At 41.6% G+C, this 17,594-nt stretch overlaps 1 protein-coding gene across 2 annotated transcripts in view; it reads right to left on the reverse strand.

Annotated features, from left to right (window-relative positions):
- Positions 1 to 11,721, reverse strand: part of efna5b (ephrin-A5b) — a 91,876-nt gene extending 80,155 nt beyond the window's left edge. For both annotated transcript variants that reach the window (XM_080499344.1, XM_080499343.1), the window contains exon 1: positions 10,561 to 11,721. In XM_080499344.1, coding sequence (XP_080355470.1) covers positions 10,561 to 10,685 — 125 coding nt within the window. In that variant the 5' untranslated portion in view covers positions 10,686 to 11,721. The remainder of the gene's footprint in view (positions 1 to 10,560) is intronic.
- Positions 11,722 to 17,594: the final 5,873 nt, after the last annotated feature.

Below are 17,594 nucleotides of genomic sequence, written 5' to 3' on the forward strand. Positions count from 1 at the left end.
CATCTAAAATGATCAACATTTCAAAATTAAAACCGATTCATTCATAGTTTCCATAATTGCCCCATTTGTGTCCGACTGGTGTAACATTTTATTGGATTACAGGATTTAATCAAAGGCAAGCGCGCGCGCACGCGCGCGCACACACACACACACACACACACACACACACACACACACACACACACACACACACACACACACACACACACACACACACACACACACACACACACACACACACACACACACACACCTTGCAGCTCAATGTTAGAGTTGAAATCTTAAGTAGAAATGGGTAGAGAGCGGGAGGGGGGGGGGGGGGGGTTAAAGAGATTAAAAGAAAACAAAAAAAGACCAAAACAACAGGAGGAAGCCAGAAGAGTCTGTAGGTAACTGTCAATCAAATACTGCAGCCACAACACAGATCCTAATGCTGACAGTGGGCATGCTGGGTCACCTCAGCAGGACTCCAGGAGAACAGGACAGTGCAGTACAGTTAGAGAGGTGGTAATCCCAGAGAGAGGAAGAGGGGGGGGGAAAGGAGCGAACACAACAAGGAGAAGACAATCAGCCATAAGGAGCTAAAGAGCAAGAGAAAAACCAACTGCCCTGTATTACAGGGAGTTTTTAAAGAACAGAGGGCATGAGTGTGCGGATTAAGACAATAAAAGGAGGTATTGAGGACAAACACTTGAATCGACTATCATCACAAACTAAACTGAAAGTCATTGAAACCCCTCACCATCACTTCTGCAACATTTGCAGGAACTGGTGATGGCTGGTAAGGTTTGGTTTTCAAAGCTCAACAATGAGATTAAGAACATCAAAAACTTTTGTATGCATGACTATCCTGGAGGAAAAACACACACACTCCTGAGGATGTAGCCATAGGCACCGCTCATCACCTCTGTTTATCTGGAGGGCTTAGGCCACTTTGGGGACTCCCCTTAAGTCTCACTTATCTCATTAGACCCTTAAAACTGATTAATATGAATGCCAGCAGAGGCCAGCTCAAGGCATTCTTAAGAAAGGAGGGAAGGAGGAAAAAAGAGGAGAGGGATGGGGGGATTTTAAAGGAAGGGGGTTTTTTGTGTCTCCGGACAATGAGCTGATGGCTTTTTAAGCCGCTCAGTGGCTCTGGGTTAATACCCTGGGCTGCAGTCATGGGATAGGCCGTGGTTCAAAGGCTGCTGCACTCCAAGGCTCACTGCTCGATGATTAAGCGAAAGAAAATAAACAAGCAGAATAAATACCACATCTCTTGCAACTTGAACCTCACTATAGAAATAATGAAGTGTCCTTCCAAACCTGACTGGTATACAGTATGTGTGTATTTGTTTGTTTCTGTTCTTTAGGTCGTCATATTTGGTTACGTGGGATAACGTTCAGAGAAAGCCAGACGAGTCAAAGCAGGCCTCAGTTGAGAGGAGAGGGTGAAGATGGGATTTATCACACATTCACGGGATCAATCTTCGTCTCTTCAGGGGGAAAAAGCATCGTCAGTACAGTTCCTCATAGGAATACCAACCAGGGCACATAAACAAAGACTGACATGCACATGCACACACAATGCAACTTCACAAAATGGGAAAACAATCAAGGAGCTCTCAGAGGAGCAGACGAAGAGAATTGGGTCAAAAATAGTGCTGTGCTCTGCTTGTAGTTGCGGGTGTGCGTTTCTGCTGCTCTGTTGAATCAGGCCTCGAAGCAAAGGTCGGCTCAGGATATACACACGGGGACACACAATCTTGTGCACAAATAACTCTGCACATGTGCAGCAAACACACAAGACACAGATAACCACAAATACAAAACACTTGTTCATCTTCACTTCAAAGCCAAACTCAACAGAGGACGTCACAGTTCAGTGTCACGCATTCTTAAATATGATTTATTTGCTGCTTGATAGCAGATTCTTCAAGTTTAGATCTGACGAGCACGTGTTAATAATAAAAGACTCTCAGTCGGGGCAGTAGATCTGAAAGAGATCCCTTTATGCCCAAGTAGCAGTCACTAAACCCTAATTAAGAAAAAGTAAATTATGACATGAGACATTTTAAAATACAGTATGATAGATCTCGAGCATAATATTCATTTATTGAATGTCATTTTTTGCGAATAACCCACTTAGTCTTGTTAGCCCCTAAGCCTTCAAACTAATGCAGCTACATAGACAAGCTGAGTCAAAGACAAATATGAAGAGATTGGTTTCAAAATGAGATGTCTACTGCTTTCAATTACAATCATGCAAAATTATCCACATTATTAATCTCTCTGAAAGAAATCTGTCTGTACATGACCTTCACTTGTAAAATAGCTCTACTTCTGAGGACAAAACCGCACATTCTTATTGCTCCAATTTGTCTTTGCAGCAGATATACAACATTTTCGAATGAATTCCTCCATTAAGCTACTACACTGCACATGCCCTGGCTTTCTGACTATGATGCATGCTATTCAGTTGAAAATATACTTTCAAGGGCACAGCATGCAATGTGTCACAGTAGTTAAGACCAAGATGCAACTTAGTACCCCAGCACCAACCCCCAAGTAAACACAACCCTGTGTGTGTGGGAGTCTTCGGTGTCAGAGGAAACAAAGCAGGGGTCTAAACCTGAGCGGGCTTAATCCTGTCTCTGTAGAAAATAGCCCCAGTGTCACTAAACCCAAAACCACAAAGACAACAACTCCTCAGGGTGAAGACCCGGGGTCCGTCCCCAGAGATCCACCACCAACCAACCATCCGCGGTCACCACCAGGGAGACAGAGAGACAGACAGACAGCCGGCTTAGCCACACGCATCTTTAAACCGTGGCAAGGACAAGACAAGCATGTGAGATAAGGAAGGGGGGGCTTGATGAGCTGGATGGCTTGGAGAGAAGCAGATGAGAGAGGATGAGGAAGGAAAATGAGAGAAAATGCCACCTCCCTATTCCACACTGTGTCACCCCTGGCTACTACATGCTTCTCCCCTCGTGTCTGGCACTTGCTGCTGTACTCCTCTTCTCCTCCCTTTCTCTGTTCAAAAGCACACTACAACTTCAGCTGTGCACTCTCCCTTTCCCCTTGCCATTCACTCCTTTCTCCCTCACTCCTCTCCTTTGCCCCCCCCCCCCCCCCCCCTCCCCGTCCGTTCAAAACGCATGCATTACTTTCAGCCTTGGCTATGTGGAGTGGATGGCGAGAGCAGAACAATGGCCGCCTTTCAGTCTCACAGTCCCAGCTCTGGGGGGGTATTGGCTGCTTGTATTTTTTTTTTTTCTACTGTCAATTCAAACAGGCTAATGCAGCTAGCTTATTATTGGCATGGTTCACTATAACCACAGACAGGTGGACCAAAGTAAAAAGATCTTTGTGTTTGTTTATGTTGATGTTTAGGTCCGTGAAAAATTGTCACAGCAGTTAAACATTAAAAGCAGGTTCACCAATGAGAATACTTTAGCAAGTTCATATTTTCACAAATTTGACACTCTGTCACAACTAAGCCAATGCAAACATAGACAAAATTACAGAAAAAAAACATGCAATCCTTCTCAGGAAATTGCACCATCTTTGACTAAAAGCAGCACTATATGATTGCTAAAAAATGTTAGTAGTGGATACAGAAATCTGCAAATAAACCATCTACATTGTGTTGCTTCCAAAGGGAAAGCAGACCACACAATTGTACAATCCCACTGTGTGTTTCTCCATCTGTCTGAAGATGTATTACCTCATGAGTCATTTACAACTGGCTACAACCCGTCAATTAGGTCTTTATTCACAAGCTGGAGATGTGTTCTCTTCTGGGATCTATTCTCCACATGGCTGTCCAGCTAGAAAAACATCCAGTCACTCCACCAAGCAGCCACCCACCCCCCTCAAGTTAAATAAGGAAAACGGCAACGTACAGTCCGAAGCCAGCCTACCATGAAAGGAATTATCTCTGGAAAATGTGTCTGGCAAATCCCGAACAGTCTCAAATATTCCCGTCACATTTTCCAGATGAATGGTGAGTGGTGATATAAAAAGGACATTCATCAACTGTTTTGTACTTTGTGTAATTTCTCGAAATGCAAAAGAACTTTAAGAGTAAATGTGTTTAATGAGGTCAAGTTAATCAAAATAGAAAATGGCTGGCTTAGATCAAGCAAATAAATGTAGCTTTCACTTCAACTGCCCCACTGAAGAGCTTGGGGCTCTGAGCAAGGGGCACGAGAGGCTATCAGACCTCACTCAGTAGCGCCCCTTTCTGGTCAGGGGGGATAGATCAGCCAAATGTTACAGTAACAGCTGCGTATAAGCCTCCATCTTACAGAGGAGAGCAGAGGAACTGAAGAAGGATGTAGTAGCGCCATTTTCAGCCATGACAGGAACACACATTACTTAAAAAATATGATTTAACCCATTTTGGACAGGTATTAATCTCCAAGTCGGCCTTTTTTGGGGTCCTCAAAAGAAACGATCTTTTTTTGGGGTCCTCAAAAGAAACAATCTTTCCCTTTCTTTGTTTGCTGTGTTCATTGTTTCTCAAATTCTACACATATGATCACAAAAAAGAGGGCAACTTTGGAGTGACGTGGCTCAAAGTAAGTTAAAAGAAAATTATTTAATTGAGCTGAGGAGGCATCAACTGATTAAAAAAAAAAAACAAAAAAAAAAATCCAAGCAATTATGCTTCATAGTACAGGCAACAAAAAATGGTTATATTATTCCAACACCATGCTTGCATCAAGCTTTGCAGAAATGGACGTTGCATAAGCTGGTTAATACGTTATTGTTTCCAAGTACAGCCATAAAGAATGAGCCCCACAGGGAGAGTGCCAAGGGCTGAATTAGGGCGAAAAGACAGATCGCTCAGCTGATAGCAGAGTTTCAGCACTCCGTCTGACCTTGGCGTGATTACTCTGAAAACAAAAGCCCCAACATTAAAACATGGTTCCCTGGACTAGGGAGGGAAACACGCGCAACTGAAATGAAGCTGCCACTCTATATTGTCCAGTGTTAACAGCAGACATGTCGCGATCTTTGGTGGATAATCTAACATTTACACAATGACAGTTTTAAAGCTTGGTGAGATTGATTACCAACATCAAATCATTAGTAAAATTTTTTATATATACACACATTTATAAAGGCACAATACACTGGAAATGCCGTCTTACTAGGTTGTCTCCAACTAGACTAGCATATCCGTGACACCAGGCACCCCCAGCGACAGGACTGCTTCTGTCCGCCGCATAGCACCTCCACAAGGGTCACGGCCAAGAGTCCTCCCCCTCTTCCATTGCGCACAGAAGAACAGCTGCTCTGCCAAGCACATTGACTAAGCATTGACTACTGCCTGCTGGGCTCATTTTCTAGTTAATAGAAAAAAAAATCTAATTTAAATGGAAAGTGCATTTACAGGTCTGGTGAGAAAACACAAAGTGCCATTTAGACCCAATAAAAGTATTATATCGCACAACACCATCATTACAGTTTGCTGGTTTTCCGTCATGTCCTGTGTTTATTACTCGCTCTCTTTGTGTCCGCTCAGCTTGCTGGCCCTACAGCTCCGTTGGTGCCTGTGCTTGCCAATGCCATAGGCATTAAAAAATGACAGAGCAAGGGGTCATTAACGGGAACTAATCAGCCCTCAGACACAGAGACAGAGGAAGAGAATGAGAGCCAGGGCAGAGAAGAGAGTAAAACACAGCTGAGAGTCAACTCGTCAAAGTGAAAATAATAAGGAAAAACCAGAATGGGTTCAGAAATTAAAGGCAATGCAAACTTAGTTTTAACCTCAGAAATCCTATAATAATAATAATAATAATAATAATAATAATAATAATAATAATACTTTGCCTTTATATTTATTCACACCTGAGATTGAGATGAATATATGCCACCTTACTGGCTGGCGCACACACACACACACACACACACACACACACACACACACACACACACACAAACAGCTTATTTCTGGGGGGGAAAATGTGAAAACTAGAACATAAAGCAGCATGGTAGAAAAATGCATTTGTGGAGCTTCAAATTATGCAGCGAAATACAAATCACCTTGAGCAATTTGCATGACCAGAACCACATCAAACTGTTTATGTTAATAACACCTTCTACTTCAAGGAGAGTTCTCGTTACGAGTTTGTCATTCACAGGCCAACTTTCTGCTTCGTTATTCCTCGCCGTATGTGTGTGACCTCTCCCTGAGCTCCTCACAGAGTGTGCCTGACCTCTGTGCGTCTTTCCCCACCATCAACCGTGGAGGGACTCCGAAAATATCTAATTGTATTCATTCATTTTCTCTGCCTGGCAAGAGGAGACAGCGAGTGAGGGAAAGAGAGCGAGAGGGAAAGACGGGGAGAGGCAGAGAACTGGGGGGGGCAACATGGGGGAAAGGCTAAGAGGGATACGGGGGAGAAGAAAGGGCAAAGCCAGAGAATGGAAGGCAAATGAAGGGCCGTCTCTTCGGCCCAGCTGAGGCATCATTAAAGCCACTGTCTGTCCCCTTATTAAAATAAAGGCTCACAAGAAAAGACGCAAGATAGCAGATTTTCCGAAAACACAGTGAAGTATTATTTCAAACTCAGGGAACTCTCTGTCAGACGAAAAAAACATGAGATTTATTAAAATTCTTTAAAACATCTATCAAGATAAAATGTGATGTGCAAAATGATAAACTTCTTCATTGAGTAATCGCAGAAAAATCTGAACCACAAAAGAAAACTAAAAAAAATAAAAAAAATGATGTGGATGTGTCACACAGAGTGACAGTGAGATGACAAAATGAGAGATAAGGGTGTTATGCAGAATAATACAGTAGTTAGCAGGTTTCTGTTCACATGCTGTGGGTACGAGACATAACAATGGAAGAAGGCCAACAAAAGAGCGAGGAAAACCCCGTCAGCCTCGACCCAAACCACCAACAACTGATGTAGTACTCCGAGCCATGGACCACTCCACTGTTAACGAATCACACATTCATCCAAAGTACGGAAAATACAGAAAAACAGAAGAAACTGCGCTGACAAAAACTTTCACATAGTTACTTTTAAGAACTCACTTTTAAGTTTCGAAATTTTGAAAGAAAATCTACAAAAAGAAATCAAATGAAAAGTCACAAAGCATATCAGTGAAACCAGTCGTTCGTAATTCCATGTTGAAGCTTTCTTTAGGCGTTTTCCTTTGGGCGCACTTCGGTTGTTTTAAGTGGGGAAACAGTCATAGTCAGACACTGACAAGAAACACTCAGTCCCAATACAATGAATTAAATGTTATGACAAAACTACACTTAAACTTTACCTTTGGGATGATTAACTCTAACTGGGTAATGGAAGAGAAAACAAAATTCTAAAAATGTATGTTTCTGTAGGAAAACTGTAATTGGACAGCAATGAAGAAGAGAAGTCTAGCTGAAATAATAATACACATTTAAAAATAGATTAAATTTACCTTTAAAGTTTCCTATCAACAATATTCTCGACGTGTTACATTTGGTTAAGTGACTGCTATCATGAAGTTATGTACATTTGGCTCTCGGTGCCTGTTTGTAAGCTTGGGCGTTCACACTAAGTGCTTGAAGCAGATGCACTTTCGATGACTGAAACCACCGAACAAAGAAAGACGCAGACGAGTTGCGTTCTTGTGCCACACCAGCTTTCTACTGTAAAGCACAAAGCACAGGACTCAATATTTATCAATTGAGTCATCAATAATTCAAGTTTGCCATCTCTAACGCCTCTCGGTTCCTCCTGTGTTGCCTTTGGTTGCTGGCTTCCTGCCCCGGCCCCACAGGGGTGAGAGTCAAACAAACTCTATTTAGAGTAAGTGGAACAGAGTGACTGGTGTTAGCGCTACAGCCTCTTTGAAAACCTGTTTCCTTTCCTCAGGCAAGTTGAGAACTTCTGCAACAGATGAGGCTCGGGAAACTATCTATTTCTCTGATTTTGCTGGGAACCCAAGGAGAGTCAAAGGCGCAACATGAGCGTAGACTTGAGATCACAATGATCTGGTTTCCCCCTTCGCTCTCTGCGGGTATTAGTGTGTCAGATCACAGATTAACAGTAGACTCACTTAAATTTACCCCCCTCATTTTTTATTTTTTTTAAAACAGACTTTTTTTCCCCTTCACTGAAAATGAGAAAACGTGTCAGCACATCTGGAAGGCATCAAGTTAACAGAGCGGCAAGTCAAGTCAAAACTTCTTTTTTTTGCCGAAAAGAAAAGAAAAAAGATCAGCATAACGAAAGTATTTCTAACGAGAGGAGAAATCAAGATTTGACTCAAAATTGTGTTTGCTTCCATTGAAGAAAGTGATACCTAAATAAACAGCCGGGGTAAGTCAGTGAACAGAGCAGGACCACAGCAGTCATGGTCTCTGGTATATCAGGCCGAGGATCTGCACACCCTGCTACACTGCCCCGGCTTCAGCAAAGAGCGTACAGTCAGCCCTCCGTTTGTATCCCTGACCACTAATTGTTTCAAGCAATAAATCATGTTTTCCCAAACTTCAAAATGAATGTAAATAGTTGTGCAACAAACTCAACGTGTGCTATTAATGACTTTGTGCACTTGGAGGGTAAATGTAGGATTTAATTCAACAAATACTAAGTGCCATTGTCAGTTAAGTGAAAGATCTCTCTGAACTCCACCAGCAGCACTCGGACTTAATAAGGCTGGGACAAGGCTGTACAGTGCAACGCCGTGAGGGACTTTTAGTGGGAAATGCTGTCTCGACAAACGTGTACAATGCACACTAAGGTTGAGTCAAGCCTTCCCGAACAGAGAGAATTTTGACTGGAGTACCGCAGCACATGAGAGAAACTTTTATTTCAACTTTCCTGAAGTTCTCAGGTGTAGCCAACCCGAGTCAACAGTAGATAAAATCCTCAACTCACTAACAACAGATTTTGAATAAATCCTGCCTTGTCAAATACACATTTATCTTTCTGTTGATTTAAAAAAAAAGGGAAAAAAAAGGATTTAAGATGATTTGCATTTATTCAACTCTAAACTACTTTCAAATTCAATGTGTGAATAGATTTTGCGGCTTTAGATCTAGGCAATGAGCTTTTTATACATATAAAAAAAAAGCTACTCTTCATCTTAACAAATATAAAAGAAACAACATGCTAATTTACCCTTAGATAGAGTTTGTCCAATTTAAGAAAAAGGAACTGTATTTGTGGCTCAAAAACTTTTGAAAATGTAATTCTTTTAGTTTCCACACTCAGCAGCCAACACAACACTTAGTGGAAAGAGTCCTTGTAAAGCGTTCCACGCTGGATTTTATGTTCCACATTTAATTTGCAATGTTAGGTTTAATTTTAACTGATAAAACTGTTAATTGTTCTCCAAACGCTTGAAAAACACCCTGGCTAATTTCACAGGATTTTATTTTCCCACCATACACTTGTGTCCTTCCTTGTAATAGATCCAGAAATAGTACATAACAATACTGTGCAATTAAACAAAGAGGGGGAAAAAACTTACGAAGTATATTTACTTGACAAGGAAACATAAATTCACCCAAAATAAATCATCATTTTCCCTGTAAAACATTTGAGTATATAAGAGGGTGTTTTATGGTTTAATGCCTGAAAGGACAATCTTGACATATTGAAAAAGTGAAGCACTAATAAACTCTAACAAAGAATATCCAAAATATTGTATTATACTTCAGCAGTTTGTATTTTTGTTATTCTGAATGAGTTTGGCACTTTATGTCACTCGTCAGCATAAAACCAGTGTAATACGCATGGATCTCTCCTTTTGGTACTTGTGGATGTGCTGAGATCATTGAATGTAAGTAAAATTGCATTATTGCTATAGTGCTGAACTGTGAGAATTAACTCTTCAGTATTGAGGGATGCATTATGCGCTTACTGGCGACATTCACTCTCACAAGATTCTCGAAGTGTTGGCGTAATAAAGAGAATCTACGCACGTTTAAGAGACCTGGCCTGTTTGCATATAGTTTTCCAGAATCAAGTAAAACCATGAATTCAGACTATGAATGATCGCATTTTTAAAGTTTGTAGATGTATGTGTTTGATGGCCTATAATAAGTTTAGCCTGGCTGAACCCAATTAGTTACTTATATTAATGGATCCACTGGGGTCGCGTAAATGCCCAGCTTGAGTCCACAGGACACGGGCATCGTACAAGATAATGCGCCAGGTTTTATGGCCATTTTATAGTTCTAGCCATGCACCGACCACTGCAAAATTTACAAAGTAAAGGTGAGTTTACAGATTTAGACAATTCAGGCAGCGGGTGAAGCGGCGCAACAGCAGAGTAGAAAGGCGATATTAAAGGCCTTATTACGCACAGTTGATAATGTACACTTTCTCGGAGGACGCGGTAACCAGAAGCAGCCAAGTATTGAAAATCACTCACTGGTATCCTTTATGGTCCCTCTACCTCCCCTTACCTCTCGCCTGTACCTACATCTACTGGCATTATGCCCTCACTGCGGAGAATAAAGACACCGACGTGGTCCGGACAAAAATCTGCGGAGCCTGAGGTCGGTCTCCGCCGGGAGACCGGACCGGGGACCGGTCCCGGAGCGAGGCCACTTACTTGGTGTTGGTCCGGTTCCAGAAGACGGCGTATCGGTCTGCCACCACTTTAGAGCTGGGCTCCTGACTAAATACACACATCAGCAGCACCAGGCAGACGAAGAGGACCATTTCCACTTGCAGCATCACTACAGCGAAACTTCGGCACGTATTCCTCTTCAGCGTCGGTCAGTTGGTCGAGTTGTGCGGGCGCTTCCACCGGGACAGGTGACGGAGTCTCATTCACATGTAGCTCTGTGTTTCTGCTGCAGTTTTTTTTTCTTTTCTTGTGAATCTTACACAAACACTAACATAAGAAGAAGGTGGGTAAAAGCTGGATTGTGGCCGTTCAGGGGGGGGGGCACAAGATGACACTTGTTCTGGTTGACAGAAAATGAGAAGTTACAAAAGCAAGGCGTCACGGTGTTTTCTCCCGGGCTGTAGGGCAAGAGTCCGGATGAATCATAAGCTTTATTTCGAGCGGAATGTCAAGCTCTGACAAATCCGTGGTGGGTTGATTAAATATCTCTCTCTCCCTCTAATGCACAAAACAATGAGATCAGCAGCAGCAGCACACGGCCACCAGTGCGCAGCACAACAGGCAGGGTCTTCTGTGATGTGGTGGTGTTCCCCTTCTGCAGGGAGCTGCTGGATGGAACCAGTGCCAGGGCAAATGATAACTGCTGAACACTTATTCTTACTCCAAACCGAAAAGCGCAGGGGATTAGTCAACCCAAGATGTGATGGAGAAAGAGAGAGAGAGAGAGAGGGAGGGAGAGGGGGGCTCAGTGTGTCCAATGACGCTGTGAGACGCACGTCAGATGTGCATGTTTTCCAGGCAACTTTTTAAAGCCATGCAGTCAGTCGGGCACAAGCACGTGAATTGTAGCGTCGGGGTGGGTCTTTCGTTTCCAGCATAAAAAAGACAATTATCCTTCTCTCGGCGGTTTAGCGAGGTTGTCACAGCCGGGCTGGGGAGGAGTCCTTCTCGGTATCGGAGAGGACACACAGCGGTGTGTTTTCTCATGCGCTTCTCTCCGCGGAGACGCGTGTTTATGTCCGTATCCCAAAGTGTCCTCCTCATATATAAGGCATCGTGTAACGCGCAAAGACGAATAAAAGGCTGCGTTCTCCCATGTGCGTGTCCTGTACTCTTCCTCTGGCTCGTATTTGGGTTTCAAACGCCGGGACACGCAGGAAGGTGAGCACACAGGCAGGCAGCTCCAGACGCCGACTGTGAGAGTGGGTTTGGTTACGGTGGAGCGGGGCATAGTCCCATTGGTCTGAAATTATTTGAATGGGCGTCGCTCGAACAAAGCCAAGCCCCTCCCCCACCTAAAACCGAGCTAATTCAATTACCGAAAGGTAGAAGTGAATGGGGACAGGGGAGAGAGGTGCTCAGGACAGGGACGGCTTTTAGACGCTCCACTGAGATCCGACAGATAAGTGCGCTCGCCTCTATTTGATTACATGCAAACGGACGCGGCGGACCAAAGAAGACTAGAGTTACACTCTCATTTCAATTTAATTCAACTTAACAAGAGCAAGACTTTATCAAGATGGAAATCAGACGTTGAATGCCATTATGGAAAACAGAGGTCAATTTTAATATAATTTATTTTATAATAATTTAGCAAGAGTTTTATTGAGACTTTATTCTTCCATTCTTTATTTTATTATTCCCAATGTGTCAAATATCAGTCAAGATGATTTTGTATTCAGTGAACCTCGCACCTCTCCAGCGGTTCCGGAACACAGAGAGGCGCAGCGTGCTCGTGCGTCTCAGTGTGCGTAATGCTGAGAGATGATGGCCATGCACGGCCATGGAGAGGCTGCGTGCCTGTTGCGCAGAGCGGACTTTTGAAAGGTTCGAGGCGCGGCTCCAGCGCCCAGACGCCCCGCAGTGGCGACGAGACAAATTCAAGTTCGAGTCCACCGTGGCGCCCGCGTCCGTCAGCGGTTTAATCAGACAAATGATCACAGGAAGGATTTATGAAACTTTAGAATATGAGCAACATGGTTTAAAATTCGGATGGGAAATCCTCAACTGAAAACAAGTATATACTGTACAGTTGTAAAATTACACGTATACTCCCAAGGTAGTATGTTTTTTCTTTTTCTTTTTCTTTTTAAATGTGTTTATTTTTGAAAAAAAGATTAAAAAGAGATCAGTGATTCAAAATGCTAAGTGGAATAATAATGATGGCTTAAAATGAGATGTTTTAGTTTTGAATAGAATATGACAAATAGCCTTCTCAAAATAATGTGAAATTTGTCATATTTTGAGAAAAAAAAATCACTTTTTTTCCGGCAAAAGTAGATAAAAAATATATTGTGTAAGTAGAAATAGACCAGAATAACATGATACATTAGTGGGAGTTTAAATACCAGTCTAAATATGAAGAATGGATTTTTCTGAAGCGGTAAGTGAAATTTTTAGGTACTCCATCAGTGAGTCTGTGTCTTTATCTGTCTTTCTTTCCCTTTCATGCCACTTGTCAGTAAGTGATGTACCAATGATTTTTTTTCAAAAATAAATATCATGTGATACATTGACTCAAAATATTTACTTTGTAAAGTCAATAAAAGCAGTTAAAACACCAGCCTGTGTTAAACGCCTATACTGTGTAAGGGCAACAGGTGCTGTATGCGTGCTTTCAAGGAACCAAGAGGAAAGAAGGGAAAAAATGAGAGGGAAGACCGAGAGAGGGAGGAAAGGGTGAGGGAGCAGTTAATATTTTAAGATAATCCTCTTGACCTGTAGTCTTGGACTAGTGTAAACGCGTAGGACCACTCACAGCTATCACCACACGTTCACACACACACATGCTTCAAGCACACATTGTGGGGCAAATGTTATCATATGCACAGATTTCCTCAAGCATTTATTTTTCAAGCAGCACACACACAAACCTGTAGAGAGAGGACACTATCAGCAACCAGGGGAGGAGGGGTGCGGAGGTCAGCCTGGAGGTCAGTGAACATGGCTGTTTTCACACCCACTTTTACAGCCGTGACTGCATTCCTCTCCCGCTGTGTCCGGTCTCTCTCTCTCTCTCTCTCTCTCTCTCTCTCTGTCTCTATCTCTCTCTCTCTCTCTCTCTCTCTCTCTCTCTCTCACACACACACACACACACACACACACACACACACACACACACACACACACACACACACACACACATTTTAAAAAAAAACATTTGATAACAAGCGTGTTTGACTGACTAGTGCGCACAGTGTCTACCCCCAGCTGCTTTCATTATCTCTGGCATAGAAACAGAACATTCCCTCCCCGTCCCTTTCTTAACATGCTGTCACCATCATAGTGAGCTACCTTGATTACTTCTCATGCAGGCCTATCCCTTTCTCTCTCTCTCGCCCCCTTTTCCATCCCCAGGTTTGCAACACAGTGGTGAAAAGATGGTTTAAACTATATATTTGAATAGCTGGGATTTTTTTTTTCTTCTCTGTTTGATTGATTACTAAGGAGGAATTACCATGGCAGGTTCTCACTGATCAAGTCACATAGTTTTTGAAGGGACAAAAATCTGAATGATTCTCATATATTTTGTGTGGTCACATTTTGTTCATACACAATGTCCCGGTATTTTCCTTTAAAAACACCGTTTACCTTTGAAGTTTTATTGTCCACTTCAGTTTTGGCCAAGCTCACAGTAAAGCCTTTTTGACAAAGGATAACAGGTTTCATCAAGAGCTTCTCTGTGACATATTGAAGTCATTCTGGCCAAAATGATAAGTGCCTGGCATCAAGCCCAAGATTTTTTCCTTCACTCTTCAGTATGATATTCTCTCACACAGCCAGGGTCACAGCAGGGTGAAATGTAAAGGTTGACTGCCCGACTACCTGAGTGTGCAGGTGATCCATGTTTTGTATGTCACAGTTCTTTGGCACCATCAGGACAATTAGAGAGTGGATCATAACAAAGACCTATTAAAATGAGGTGAGGGTGAAGTTCTGTGTGTTTAGTGTCGGCCTAGCAGGTCGGGCATGACAATAAACAACATGGGCAAAGCATCCTTTCAATGACTTCTCTTGAACTGGTAACAAGATGTTTGGTATAGCAATTATATAATATGTTTATATGATATTATTTAATTTTCTGATTTTTAATTTAGAAAATTATTAGATCTCGTGAATCACATTGAAAATTAAATAAGGTGGCCATCATTAAAAAAAACATTTTATTTCAAACCATTGAGTGTATATAGACAAAGTCACACTTTTCATGATGTCATATTGTGCCTTTCACACAATAAACCATAAAAACGGAAACATTAAATATGCTCTCAAGGTTCATCTTCTCTTATCATGAAATGTATATATAGAATATTTCACATTACAGTGCTATGCATTACAAGAAATGCCATTTCCCTAATGTTATGTCTGTTTACAGAGATAGGAAGCTGCACTTGGATACAGTAGATCAAGCAGGGTACTGGAGATCTGGGTAATGATCTATTCAGACAGTGTAGCTCAAAATCTCATTGATATACAGTGCACACATCCATAAATACGATGCTCTCTCACGAGCCCAGGCAACAGGATCTTTGTCAGTTAGAATTACTGAGAGCACTGTGCACACATTGTGCCCTCTAACCCCCATTCATGCTATCATATACTGCAAACTGCAAACAAAGATAAGGTGTGGTTACATATGAGGAGAAAAAGGGATTTTACCTCTTATAGATAAAATTGTATCATTATGTTGCAGGATAATAATCACAATTCCCTTTTATAACCGAGGCTATATGTTCAATAAAGAGCTAAATACACATACATGGTACCAGTGTGTACTCATCACTTCATAACCAGGAAGACTGTATGACAAAGCCTTCAATGTCACATGTTACATCTCAAATTCTAGATAGTGGAAAAGTACTAATGTCACATTGAAAACATGAAGGTCTGCAGGTTTTTTTTTTTTTTTTTGCAATAAATTTGAGACAAACCTTTCTCATTACATCTGAACTCATTGAGAACATTACCTTCCTCATCTGTCTTGCTCGCTCACTCTCTCTTTATTTGCCACCGCCTTCCTCTTTAGGATGCATATTAGATTAAAGATTTTTATTGTCACACTTAATGCACTTAGAGTGTTGGCAAACTAAATCACAAGGAGACAGCATGTCATAGAAGAGACACCTTGGGTTGACTAAAGTCATGACGAGCCAGCACAAATCGATGAGATGGACTAATCGGATGTATCTGCTGGGACAGTCCCCGTCCTGAATCCAAATGATGGACACCAGATGGGGGCTGATGTTGCCATTAGTACACAATCAGCGCAGTAGACAGAGCGATGTAAGGACAAGGGCTTCCTCTTCAATAATGTTTGAGCTTATTTAGATGGAAACAGCCAAAGTCTTCCTACTCATAGTAAGGAAGCAGGAATCTACAGTGGCAGTGGCTTGTGAGCACAATGACATGAAGCTGGATCAAAGACAAAAAGAAAGAAAGAATTTTGTGTTTATGAATGCCTGTGTGTAGATCTGCTTACTAGGATCACGGGTCCCTACAAAAACATAAAATGCTACAAGTGCTCAAAGTGTTACATGAAGATTTCAAAAATACATCAAATTAAAATAGCAAAGAGCTTAAATACATGTAACAGACCATACCATGATTCAAACAAGTGTTTTCTGAAATAAAGATCTCAAAGTCAAATTTCTACTGGCACAAGATTCCTCCCATACATTCAAACGATTGACACATCTCGGATAAGATTTGGAGAGAAGCGATCAGTCACTGGTTAATATAAACTCCAGCATCGAGGACACACAAGAGGGTACTAGTATCAGAGTCACACAACTAACAACCACTCTCTGTTTGAATAAACATCTCATTTGTATGTCTAAAGTTCTCACCGGTTAAAGATTAGGAGTGAATTTCACAGGGTAAATGAATGCTTCTACAATGTGTGAAATTCACTTCTTGCCAAGAGGTAGATGAGGATTCAATCAGAAGATATGAGGCTCCAGCCAACAGTAAGCTTAACTTGGCACAAAGATGGGAAAAGGAGGAGAGGGCTGGCCTTGCTCTATCCAGACGTAACAAAAGAAGCCTAGCAGCACCTTTAAAGTTCATTTTATGTCACGGATATCTTGTGTGTTTAATCTTTATTTGAAAAATGCACATATTTGGGTTTTCATTGGAGTTAAATCTTGCCCAGAAGGCTTATGTTGGGTTGGATAGAGCCAGAACGTGTCAATGTTTTACTAAGCTGAAATAGTTATTATATTTACTGTATGAAGAGAAGAGATATTATCAGTTTCTGATAAGGATTACGTTGAGATGTTTTTTTTTTTTCTGACGACCCATCTCTCTTATGACTTCTATCCATTGTCTACACCCCTTTATCCAACTTAAGGCCCAAGTATGCGTCCTAAAGACTTGTGAATTGGAACATATTTCAAACATAGTCCTGCTTCACTTTCTTCATAAACCCATGTTTTCAACTTTACTAATGAAAGCATTTATCAATTGCTCACATGAGTCATCTGAAACTTCTTTGTCCAAATGCCAAGGTGAATTAATGTTGTAAATACGCTTGTGTCCACATATTCATTCGCACAGTCTTTTCTCAGAAGTATAATAATTTTCTGTATTTCATTTGTTGTTTTTATTTCTTTAATTCTGCTCAACACTGCCATCAGACATCTGTGGTGCTGCTCACAACAATGTTTTCAAATTAAAAACGCAAAATTTAATTGCATATTGAATGTCTGTTTACACAAACAATAGTGGTTGGAAACAGCTTCCAAGGTGGAACTTTGTCGTCATCTAAATGTGCCAAAATGCAACTTTCTTGAAACGCTCAGGCTCCACATCCATTGTGGTAATAAATAGTTTACACTTGTACAAGTAGATGGACAATGACAACAACTGCGGCCTCCGGAGTGGCCGCATATTGTCCATATTGAACATGGACAAAAGGCTTGATCCGTATCCGTCGCCTTATTTATCATTAAGCATATTTCGGCCATCGGTGTTACATGTAACAGGGCTGAAGTTATTCCCAGCAGACTTTGGCAAAG

This window comes from Blennius ocellaris (genome assembly GCF_963422515.1).
Source record: "Blennius ocellaris genome assembly, chromosome: 7".
NCBI classification, from domain to species: Eukaryota; Metazoa; Chordata; class Actinopteri; order Blenniiformes; family Blenniidae; genus Blennius; species Blennius ocellaris.